The 12,409-nt window shown below is 39.4% G+C and overlaps 1 protein-coding gene across 3 annotated transcripts; it reads right to left on the bottom strand.

Annotated features, from left to right (window-relative positions):
- Nucleotides 1–1,028: 1,028 nt before the first annotated feature.
- Nucleotides 1,029–7,318, bottom strand: LOC115757436 (protein SNOWY COTYLEDON 3-like). 3 transcript variants are annotated; one of them, XM_030697641.2, is made up of 6 exons: nucleotides 5,482–7,318; nucleotides 4,051–4,209; nucleotides 3,366–3,482; nucleotides 3,171–3,260; nucleotides 1,463–1,570; nucleotides 1,029–1,384 (listed from the first exon to the last, which is right to left on the bottom strand). In XM_030697641.2, exons 1-6 carry the CDS (start codon nucleotides 6,964–6,966, stop codon nucleotides 1,325–1,327), a joined length of 2,019 nt encoding a protein of 672 aa, XP_030553501.1. In that variant the 5' UTR covers nucleotides 6,967–7,318; the 3' UTR covers nucleotides 1,029–1,324. The 3 variants fall into 3 exon arrangements, with proteins under 3 accessions (XP_030553501.1, XP_030553503.1, XP_030553502.1); XM_030697643.2 differs by having other exon boundaries at nucleotides 4,051–4,170; nucleotides 5,482–7,316; XM_030697642.2 differs by having other exon boundaries at nucleotides 3,171–3,263; nucleotides 4,051–4,170; nucleotides 5,482–7,316.
- Between the last annotated feature and the right edge of the window lie 5,091 nt (nucleotides 7,319–12,409).

Below are 12,409 nucleotides of genomic sequence, written 5' to 3' on the forward strand. Positions count from 1 at the left end.
TGACCATTTTAATCCTAAGGCCTATGAGCATTTGTCAATGCAATCGGCCTGAAATCACTAATGCGTACATCAGCCGTTCTACATAGCACAAACGACTATTGTTGACGATTTCTAATTAAAATTAGTCAGAATGACTACATTGACAAATCCTTATAAGATATAGGGCTAAATTGGCCAAATTGAAAAGTTTATGACTAGGATTGAGAAGAACAAAAGTGAAGCCAACTTCTTTTTTGCTTTACCGTGAAAATGCTAACAAAAAAGTTGAAGAGAAATTTCTTATCACAAAATAAGCCAAATAAAAAAGGCAAAAGGAAAAACTAAGATATAGGTTGAAGGATATTTCACCAAAAATTACCAAAATCATAACCAAACCCCACAAAAATTCCTATGACACTACTAAATAATGTTAAAACTTTGTGGAAATAGGTTAAGTCCTCCAGATGAAAAGAACTTTTGTGTGGCTTTCTTCAAAACCCAGAAAGATAGATTGTCTGCACAATTTGTACACTCTGTTGATTTTTCAAGCCATAGAGTAGGACTCCAATCACATCACATCCACTAAACTGTGTGTAATTAGCTGCTAACATTTCAACCACCAATGGCTTTTCTTACCCAACAAGCAAGAACAGAAAGAACAGAGAAATGGGAAAAGAAATGCTTTCCTTTATCTTACCAGCTTCAGTTCAAACACTCTATATCCTTTTTAGGTGCATTGAATGAAGACAGCAGTCTCACCATGACGAGAACATAAAAATGTCTAAAACAGCCACCAAAAAAGATGCAAAATTGCCGATCTATTCAGCCACAATCAAGTTCAAAGAAATCGAGAAGTAAATCAAAGATCCCCAGAGAAACTGTCCAGTTCTTTTTTTCCTTTGGCTAATTACAGATGCCAACTGCATACAAGTGGTTATCAAGCGGAAACCCAATTGAAATATGTATGACTGTTGGTCCATGGGATTACAGAGCCCAGTATAACACTGCCGGTTGCAAAAGTCTTGCCTTCAGAAAATATTATGCGATAAATAATCATATCAATAACTTCATAATTAGCTATTATCATGTGAATGAACATTCTATATACAATGCTTTCCCTTTACCCTGAACACATGAAGTGTTATTCTTTACAATAAACCACTGATGAGGAAGCCATTTTCGTTATCACGGAGATACAGGAAATACAGAAAAAGAATGAAACTAATCTTATTACCGTCTTGGTGGTGTCCCTTGGTGGATGACAAATGCACTTGGGTTGAGTGTAACGTTAGCTTTTGAGTATGAGTAGTCAAATAAATAAGCGCTAAACACGTGCTGTCGGAGTTCAGGGCGTCAGTAGGTGATTCTTTTGTAATATATGTGTTCTCAAGCTACAGTCCTTCACCTGGCGGAACGAACCTACTATAAGTATGTTAAAGTAGTAGTATTTCGAAGGGAAGCAACAGATATCAGCTATTTTTACCTGCATAGCGGTCAATTTGGACAAATAGTCCTTGCATTGTACCATGGAAAGCTGCTCCTTTGCTGTGACATTTACAAGTTCAGCCAACAAGAAGTTCATTTCCTCCACCTGCACATCAAGTAGGATTAAATATTGTAGCACAGACAAGCACAGTTGATGAAATCCACATAGTGTCTTTGGTTTCTTGTATAGTTAACTTGCAAGACCCAGATGCAAGCAACAAATTATTGACTCCGGCAACCTAACATGAGTTTACACAAACCAAACTATAAAGACTAATCACCTTCATAGTAATGAAACCAGGTTTTCATATACTCAGGATGCTCCATGCATTGGTAATGTCATTATATTTCTTTTCTGTTCCTTTACTTCTAACAATCATAGGAACGGTCTTGTAGTCTCCATAAAGACTGCATTTTTTTAACAAGATTGAACTATGCAGTGAACACTAAGTTAGCAATGGAGATCCAAAAGAATTGAGTTCTTTCTTGGGCTGCAGAAATTTAGCGATTGCTACATAAGCAAAGAGCACTTTAACTTAGTCTGAATTGATTCGTTGCAGCAGTTTCATCAAAGAATATGCCAGGATATATCAATTATGGCCCAAATGTATATTCAACTTACATTTACTAGGACCTCAAAATTTATATGGTGAAGTGCAACAATGGTACGTGATACCCAAAAATCTTCAAAGACAATCTGCTACCACCAATCACTGGGAATTACATCTGTATGGTGAAGTGCAACAATGGTACGTGATACCCAAAAATCTTCAAAGACAATCTGCTACCACCAATCACTGGGAATGACATCTGTGCAGACACACAGCTATTTGACATCTTCACAACCCTCAAATAGAAAGTTTCAATCGGGAAGAATGGTATTTGCATTCATAAATAGGGCTTTGTGTTTTGTGGCATACATAAGACATACTCATAGTATCAAATAGGTGATCACCAGAAGGCATACAAGTGAGAAATATCACACTTCTAAATTGGAACTATAATCCGACCAAAAAAAAAAAATTTGGACCTATAAAAAAAAAATCATAATTCTAATTTGGAGTTCAATTAATAAAGAGGAAGTGAGGGAACCGGGTCCCAGGATGAAACTTATGACTAGTGACTTTTGGTGATACAAACATTGAATACTCTCTACGAGATGGCATAAATGTCCAGAGGCATGTTTGCAGTTGGTTCAAAGCAGATGAAGAGGAACAAAATGATGCCAAGTTGCAATGATGAGCAACCATGATCATGAAGACGAGCATTTAGTTCAGCAGATGCGAAAAATTCAATCACCAATATAAGCCAAGTTGATAAACTAAATATTACACATGGGAGATGACGTCCTAGCTCTACCCATCTCAAAGGAGCTAGGTTTTTGGTTGTCCGCTCTCAGTAGAATAACATTTTACCCAGAAGCAGAATTGCTTAATTGCAGCTTCCTTTTTCTTGCTTTCCTTTACAAGCTAGCAACTTGCTATTTAAGACACATGACGAAACCAAAGTAGACAAAAACTCAACTAGATGCATAATAAGAGGCATATGAAACAAAAGAGACAAGAAAAAATAACCAAAGCTGTAGTAGACTTAAAAATCAACTTGAATCACAAAAATCCTTTACACGCAGGTGCAGATGTTTGCAGAACGATAATTTTGAGTGAGTTGATGGATATAGAGCAGGGAAAGAGCCAAAATAAATTCACCTTCAATGAAAGTGAGCATATTGAGGATGCCATTGCCTGCATCACATCAACTGCTGAACCCATTGCATCTTTCAGCTTCTGCACGTCGGCCTGCTATAAAAAGAAATCTCTAAATGAGCAACTTCGAATAGTGAAAAAGTTTATAATGGGAGGTGAACCACAGAACAATTAAAGTAGAAAAGCTCAGGAGCATACAATTGCTTTCCCAATGACTGGAAGACGAAGAGTGCTTGCCCTCAGAGCTTCAGTTGCCCCTAGCAAAGAACTGGCATGATCTCTATCCAGGAGAGACCACTCTTCAAGATAGGAAATCTGCATTTTATGGGTATGGTTATAAGAAGACTCAGCTCTAGAATACTGACACAATAGTGGGAAACACACTTAATCTGGAACCCTGTTGACTGTGCTTGTGACCAATGAGGTGAAACATGTTATGTACTAGAACCATGACAGAGGAGAAAAACATGTATTTACAATCCACATAATATATCTCAACCGGGTGTTAATCTTTGCCATAAAGCTAAGTTAAAGGCCAATGACGCTAGGTAACTAGAAAATGACACTTAAAATGGCTTAAATGCTTGAACGCAAGTAGTCAGAATGGCTGATATGATCAACATGTAAAGATGGTCCCAGACCCAAATTGAAGATTCAGTAACCCAACTCACGTGACTCTCATGAAAAAAGAAGTTCTAAAATAGTGATCCCAGAAAAGTTTGAGACTTTATTTTAAACATTATTGGATTACAGAGCCGGTAAGAAGCTTCAAAGCTGTTAAGAAAAAGAAAAAGATGCAGCAGAGCAGATCATTTGACATTCGACAAATTATAAGAAGAAATTGACAAAAACTAAGCCAATGGAAAAAGAGTAAGGCTCTCACTTGTCCCTTCAAGATAGATGTTAGCTTCAACTTTTGCCTGAGCAGCAATAACTTCATCCTTTTAAGTGTGACAGAATGTTGTAGTTCCGAGATGGTTACCCATGAATTCCATATAATTTTCTGGTACAAGCACCAAGCTACATCAGTACTATCTATATCCTGTCCCAAGTCTAGCAAAGTTAGAGCATTTTGACAGACTGTAGAGAGAAATGATAGTAAGAAAGAGATCCATTCCAGATTGTCAGAACTAAGCACAGCCCCAACAAATATTAATCAAACAAAAGAAAGGCGGGAAATTTATAGGTAAAGCAACATTGCAGCCAAAATCTAACACTAAAAGAAGGTGTTCACTGTTAGAGCAATGCTGCTCCTTCCAGCCACCTTCATCACCCTGAGAGTAGAAACACCATTCGAATTGATTCTCTTTCTTGATTTGGATTGACTTGCTTGCATTGCTTCTCCTAGTATCGATAGCAGCTCTCTATTAAAAGGTAAGTTCTTCAAACTATTTATCTAGCAAAGCTTAGTCCATTGAGTTTTCCATCTCTGGCTCTTGATTTTTGTCCCCAGTTCATATCAAACTATATTAGGAAAATCAGTCAAGAGAGATGATTTTCCCTTTTTCAGTTTATGTGCTGCTTGTAAGAGTGTAACATTAAAACAGATAGTTACAACTGAGCAACTTACATGTCATAATGCAAATTTGCTAGACATCCTACAAGTCAGCACTGCCATGCCTCTTGACTATTATGTATTCATATACAAGTAGTCAGATTCAGTATCTAAATATTGGCAACTATCAGTATAAGCTCTTTCACTGCTTGACATATCAAGCATTTTCATTCATACCTAACAGTCAGGTGCGGACATACACTATGCTAAGAATAATTAAAACACAAATCTCTATTTCTCACAATTCAGAGGATTTCCCAAAGTACAGCAATCTTCTGTCTGTAATTTATCTAAATCCACATAACCATCCAGATATCCAATTAGAAAAATCAACGTGTTGTTATATTGACAGAATTCTAATTTCAATTGAACCAAAAAGGAGACGCAAATTTTGACAATTAGGCATTGTACCGTAGAACATGTACACAAGCAAATCTGGACCTCAATTAGAGTAGTAAAAAAAGGGCATCCACATGAGGGCGATCAGACCAGACCATGAAGGAAAAACTTTGCAACTATTGACAGGCTATACCATATGGTTCATTCCTATTATAAGACTCCAAACACATTTATGGATCGTTCTATGCAAAGCTCGTATATTTCCCAAGAAGGTGCTACCCAATCTTCAATCACATGCATTAGCAATTCACACAAGATAATACATAATAGTCGAGCAGAATTATTTCTCAAATTGAATGAGCAAAAGCCAAACTCACTCATGAAGTAGACAACCGGGTATGCATAAAATCATTCAATTACCTCAGCATTTCTTCTCTGTACAACAGAGTTAGCATCAACCCTTGCATTCACAAGTCGCCACTGCAAGTAACGGTTATACAGAAGCCTAAGCATATGTGCATCAACAACACGATCCTCCCCCATCTTCCCTTTCCGAACGTCCACAGAGAAACTCAGAATTGAAGAACTAAAATTAGAACTACTAGTCAAGCTGCCAGAAACCGGTCTAACCCGAGAAGGACTGGACATCCCTTTCGATGGGGATGGCGAAGAAGAAGTCCATACTTTACTCGGTGAGGCAGGCCTTGTAGCCCCTCTAATGGGAGAGGCCATTGTTCTTGATGTTGAAATCGAGCTATCAGCACTAAATCGCTTTGACTGCACAAACTTGTCAGAGGATGCTATTCTCGACCCAGAACTCGATAATGGCGAGCCAGGATCTTGCAACCGCCTCAGCCTGCTGTTAGTTTCCTGCCAAAACCTCGCCGACACAACTATCCCGCTGGGGACATTCTTCAGCTTGGCAATACCACCAACGCCACACTCATGCAGACCAGAAGCATCACCAGAGGATACACTGTCAGTATCAGAAGTACCGTCACAATGAAAAGCCGATCGATGGCCCGCTGAATTCCCATCTGACGTTCTAGGAAACATCCTATCAGCATTGCCCATATCCAAGCTTAATCTCCCATCAAACGACGTCCGTCTACTCTCTACAATCATTGATTGCTGCATTGCTTTGAGCACATCCCCAGATCCAAACCCACTCAACTTCTTCCTAACCTCAGCCCCACTCGAACAATCCAAGCTCCGAGTCAAGGAATTTGCACTCGAAACCAAATTCCCTTGCCGGATCCTCGCCGGCCACCGGTGCTGATCCCCTGGCCTCGAATTCTCCACTTGATCTCCATCTGAATCTCTCACCGAAGTTGCTCTCCTCCTCTCTGGGGTCGCTTTCCTCGCCGAGACTTCCTTGGCCTTATTCACTGGTACTGAAAAGGCTTCGCCTTGAAACGACACAGACAAACTCCTCTTCGACGAAATCAGGATCTTCGCTGCTGCAGAAACTTCGCCCGCATTGCCCTGACGGGCTGGCGAACTCGGCCTTGGGATTGGCCTGGGGGTCGGCGTCGTCGGCCGCCTCCGGTCCACCGACTGAGACCGTTTCGGAAGCGGGGAAGCCGAGGGCGTCGAATTCGAGGACCGAGAGAGAACCGGAGACGCGAATCGGCGAGAACTGGAGGCAGCCGCCGGCGTCGAGCCTGCTGCTGTCGCTGCGGTGGAAGCTGAAGGGGAAGGAGAGAGGTATCTGGAAGAGACCTGCCTGGATTTAGGTCTTCGGGAATTGAGGCTGCCATTGCCGCTGTCCCTGTCGCCACGCGAAAGAGAGGGTTTTGCGGGTGCCCGAGTCGAAGAGGACGAAGATGATGATGATGGCAATGGTGGGTTATCAGAAAGGTTGCTGGGGTTTGGTGGGTCAGAAATGGCAGCCACCACCGCCATTTTAAGGAGGGAAGACAGACAACCAGCTCAAGAATCTCTCCTCTGCATCACATTGCTTTTTGCAGAGAGAGAGAGAGAGAGAGAGAGAGAGAGAGACTATCCTATGTAATGCTGAATCTTCTTCTACTAGTCATGAGCAGACACAAGTTGCCTCCATTGCTGAAGCAAAAGCCTGCAAAATCAAGAACTGCCCCTTTCCCAACTTCCCATCTTTTGGAGAAGTGAGAATGGAGGGGAAAGTGAAGCTTGGGTCTATGCCTCCATGGAAACAGTTGGGGAACGGCACAGTGCCACTTTCGTCACGGAGAGGGAGAGAGATGGAGTGTAAATGTTTTGGGGTGGAGGGTTCCTTTCTCTTCTTGTGGAAACTTTGGGGGGACGTAATAGCAATGGGAAGTCCCAAAAAAAAAGAAGAAAAAACAACAACAAAACAAAACAAAAGAAACCGACATTTTCTGTCTTTAATTGCTTTTCATAAAGTTTTGTCACATTTTTGTACAAATTTTGTATTGATCAAACCTTCAACCGTTTTACAATATTAAAGGAAATATTAAACAAACAATTTCTACATTTAGCTATGATGGGTCATGACGAAAGATCAAGCCCTTGAGAAACTGATAAAGACCCGTTTTTAGATAATTGCCCGTCATTTTTCTTTTCCTTCAATCATGTAGATGAGGCCAATAGGCATACGGCTCTTGCTGGTAAAACGATTGGAAGGTGGAGATGCTAGTATTATAAGCACGGGATTCTGACTCCCGCGCTCTGCAAAGAGACAGATTAAAAATCAGAAAAAGAATAGCTAGAGATATGATAGACCAAAAAAAAAATTAGGAAGATGAGAAATTTTGACATTTTCCGAGATTAACTCAAAGAGGTGTGGGTTTTTATCAAAATTACTTTTTTACTTTTAGTCAATGACAAGCAAACATGGTATATTATTCTTTTCAGAGCACTTCTATCCGATTTCGATGGAAACCGGACTCATAGTAGATACTACAGTTTTCAAAAATCTCGAAATCGAATTGAACAAAATAAAAGTTTGATGTGAAATGGAACTGAATTTATCGTTTTCGCCACTTCTATTATTTAATTCTCTTGGTTTTCATCAAGTGTTCAAGTTAAACTTGAATTGCTCTTATGTAACAACTTGCCTAAACTAGATCTCCAATTCGGAAAAACATAACAACATAACTTAGAGAAAAACCATTAGGTTGGTGGTTTAGTTCACGATGAAAAAAAGCCAGGACCGAAATCGACTATCATATTTCAATTTTGTTCGATTTATAAATTGATTTCCAGACCAAAAGTTAAATAACTATAATCAAACAATATCGTGTCGTGAACTTCTTTTCTCGAGAAGAAGCAATGATAGTAAAATCTAGTTCCCTCATATGTAGAACCGATAGTAAATGTTATGATACAAGGGCTTACGTTATTTTTAAAGTTTTAATGTACACTCAAATTATGGAGGTTGTAAAATCAGCTGGTCTTCTTCTTCTTCTGCTTCTTCTTCTTTTTTTGCGCCTCAAGAAGAATGAGATTGCGGGTTCCTGCTCGACGAAATCACGAGGTATAAATTTTCGTAAATCCCTCATCTTTTCTGCGTGAACGACCTGCTCTTGATTGAACAGACTTAGCCTGATAAAACAAAAATTGATCCTTGGTACCAATGCCACTCGAGATCGCCGGAACAAAAAGAGAAACATTGGCTCACTGGCTCTTCAAACATGGGAAGAGCTTAACGAGTAGAATGATGTGGATGTGACCAAGTCGACGTGAAGTACAACCTTTCGATATCCACAAAATCCAAATAATGTTCCTCCCAAAAGATCCCACTGCTCTTTCAATTTTGCTTTCGAGATGGGTACACGTCCCTTGCCTCCCACGCGTTTCATTTGCTTCTCAGGATTCCTGTGTTCTCATCTCTTCGTCACGCCGCATCGCCTCCACCACAAGGATGTGGAAAATTCTAACTTACTTTAGTGGGACCTGAAAAATTTGACGCAAAAGTGTTAAGAATGCTTAAATATTAAATCACGTTTTCATTTAATAATTTAAGCTTTTAGAACAATTGGCTGTATTTCACAAAATCTTACATGGTATTGAAGAGTATGAGGTTAAGAGTTCAAATCTTTTCGGGCATATTTCCATGCTTTTAGGCTTAGGCCGGAGGCAAGAATCACGAATACTATCACCGGATTTGGATCGCTTAACATTGGGATTTTCCGTGACATGCATAACATTACTCAAATCAGGCTGTCCAAATGAGAATAGATAGCCTGATTTGAGTCACATCATGTGTTGAAAAAGAGGGAAAAAAATGTGGGTGGAAATTTTTTTGGGGTTTAAAAAATTTTGAACCCCAAAAGTGGTTCAAATCAAGCCGTCTATTTTCATTTAGATTGCCTAATTTGAATAATGTCGCGCATGTCACGGAAATTCCAATATTAGGCAATCTGGATCCTACTGTCACCTTGATGCTCTGCTCGTTTGTGCCATAAACAACTTTCATCCGGTCACAAAACCAAAAGACAAAAAGATTTCCACATGTTCTTCGCTTATGGATGCTTTGGTGACTCGTTATTAAATAAATTTGAGTTCAGAATGGAACTTGAATATTGTGTTGTCTTTTCTCCTGCACAATGTGCAAGAATGTTGTATTTACACAAGGCAAACACCCGAGCAGGCAAGAACTAAAATGAGTATACAAAAGGGATGTCAAGGCAAGAATCATGCGGACTAAATTACCCAAAAAGTCCAAAACTTTTTGCATTTATGCTGATTCAATCTATCCGGCCAATTTCGGTTGAAAACTGCTGACATTGGGCGATTACCTCTGATATTTACAATTTTTAATAATATTTTATTATTTTTAAAAATTATTTATTCTTCTTTTCATTTTCCCCTTTTTTTTCTTTTTCTTTCTTTTCTTATTTCCTTATTCTTCTTCCTCCAACTAGTTGCCGGTTCACATTAGTGATTTTTGGCAAAAATTAATTGGATGAACTGAATTAGCTCAAATATAAAAAGTTTAGGACTGAATTGATAAAAAAAAAATTAAGACTGAATTGATATAGTTATAATAAATTTATGGTTTTCTTTTTTTGGCAATCCTCTGGAATCATGCGTATTTCCTGTTTCGTCTATCTTGTCCTAATCATGGGTCTCCAGTTTACATTATTATTGCAGGATGTCATTGCTTGATTGAAGGCTGATTATCCAGCTCCAAACGGTCTACATTTGCTTTGACCAAATTTTTTTTTTCACTCCATCCGCAGACTGGACTGTGGATGTTCTGACGAGAGTATCAGTAAGAGCCCAGCGCCAATGTTTCTCGAATAAACTGATAATCAATATCGAGAGCGCGAATGATAATCATTCTCTTTTTGACTTCTATTTTGATTTCTTAGATGAGTTTCCGAGCAGATACACTAAAAAAAAAATTCAATTTATAGAATAGAAATTCATTTGATAACATCACAAAATTTCTACCGTTGGACGATTGGCGGACCAAAGATCGGCCGCCGCCGACTAGAGCTTGGCAAACGGAGACCGGCCGACAGGGAATGGAGGTCCGGGAACGGCATATGGCGAAGGCAAACGATGATGGGCAGACGACAAATGATGGCTAGGGAATGACGCACAACGAATGGTGGCTAGGGACCGGAGACTTGGGACCAGCAGATGACGAACGACGACTGGCGAACGGTGACCGAGGACAAGCGGCCGGGAATCGGAGATTGGCGATTGACGGTCCCCGGCCTGCGAATGATAATAGGGACGCGAGAGAGGTGACGGGCAGCGGGCATATCGCTAATGGCGGTAGGGAAGCGAGAGAGGCAACAAGCGGATGGCAATTGGCGACGGGAGGCTGGCGGGCGGGCGATCGGCAGTAGGGACCCGATAGAGAGGAAGACCGCACGAGAGAGAGAGAGAGAGAGAGAGAGAGTGAACAATTAGAAAAATTATTATTTACGTATCTGTTTCAAAAATAAGAAATTAGAAAATTTCTACTTCTTATTTTTGTTCCAAATCTATTTCTGAGCCAAGAATTTTTCCTGAAAATAGAAAAATAAAATTCCGTTATCAAATGGATTTCTATTCTAAATCCGTTTTTTGGAACATAAAATAGAAAAACAAGGAAATAAAACTATTGTCATCCACGCCCTTAGTATGAGCATGAAAAACAGGATTTTAAAATGAGGCGTCGACGTACTGTCACAAAGTAGTATTGGTGGATCTCTCAAATTAAGTTTGATGTCTCGTAAAATGAATGAAATCCATGTAAATTCGGCAGCGGCGGAGGCAAGAGCGTGGTACTCAGCTTCCGCACTAGATTTTGCTCTCGGGAACTGCTTCTTTGCACTCCTATTCACACGAGTCATGACGAAGAAATAATCAATACTCCTCAATGCCACAAGAAAAATTCGATGGTTGTAGAAAATCGTTGAACTGATTAAACCAAGCTCTTGGAGATTGAAGAAGGCTGTAAAGTGCACGTTTAAGCTTGCAAACATGGTGGATAATAGAAGGAGCTTTCATTCTTGGAGGTTGCCCTGCATAAACAGTTTTAGAGAGAAAACCCGTGGAGAAATGCATTCTTTACGTTCATAATGCATGCGATTATTGCCAAGTCGTATCATTTTGCCATTATAATTTGCATCTAGTTTGTCACATCATATATTGCATGTGATTACTATAACGCCATAATGTAGCCATGTCTTACATCTAATTTATCGTAGAAAAATACTTTCCTAACAATCTTGTCAAGGACGGTACAATCTCAACTGTGGACTCACATATCATCATCGTAAATATTACATAAAATACTCATTAATTAGAAAATTGTGTGGTCATAAATAATTGACAGTACCGTCATATTGTCGGGCTAACTGCTCTCTTTATCATATTATATTGTATGCAATCGTCATCATATTTCGCACTAATTTGCCAAGACATATGATCATTGGCATGTCTTGCATATGATTTGATATGTCATATTGCATGTGGTTATTACATATCACGTCATCATCGTGTTTCGCATCTAATTTGTCGTGTCATTCTCACATTGTACTGACTATATTTTATATTTAGGTTGAGATTCGCATTCACATTTTGACCAATAAAATGGAGTCAGGCCACTGTATACGCGAAAGTGGCTTCATTAATCAATAACCACGTTGAATAAGTGCTCTGTCGACATTTCAAGTTTTTTTTTTCTTTTAAAAAAGAAACGTGCATGCTTTGCAAATTGATTGATGATTTTCTTAGGACTTAACCAAAAATTGAGTTAAGGTACCGAAAGGGCATTTTGGAAGCTAATTCATCCCACACATAACCGAATCCTCAGACCTGAGATCTCAGGTCTTCGCTTGACCAATTCCTTCAGCTGGTGTTCTTCTTCTTCTTCTTCTTTTGCGCCTCAAGAAGAATGAGATCA

Source organism: Rhodamnia argentea, chromosome 5 (assembly GCF_020921035.1).
Source record: "Rhodamnia argentea isolate NSW1041297 chromosome 5, ASM2092103v1, whole genome shotgun sequence".
Classification (NCBI taxonomy): Eukaryota; Viridiplantae; Streptophyta; class Magnoliopsida; order Myrtales; family Myrtaceae; genus Rhodamnia; species Rhodamnia argentea.

Excerpts from the sequence above, each read along its gene's own strand:
- LOC115757436 (XM_030697641.2), bottom strand. The coding sequence starts at position 6,966 with ATGGCGGTGGTGGCTGCCATTTCTGACCCACCAAACCCCAGCAACCTT. Across the intron at positions 4,210-5,481 it reads TACAGAGAAGAAATGCTGAG|GATATAGATAGTACTGATGT; the intron begins GTAATTGAATGA and ends GACTTGGGACAG. Across the intron at positions 3,261-3,365 it reads CAGTCATTGGGAAAGCAATT|GCCGACGTGCAGAAGCTGAA; the intron begins GTATGCTCCTGA and ends TTTTTATAGCAG.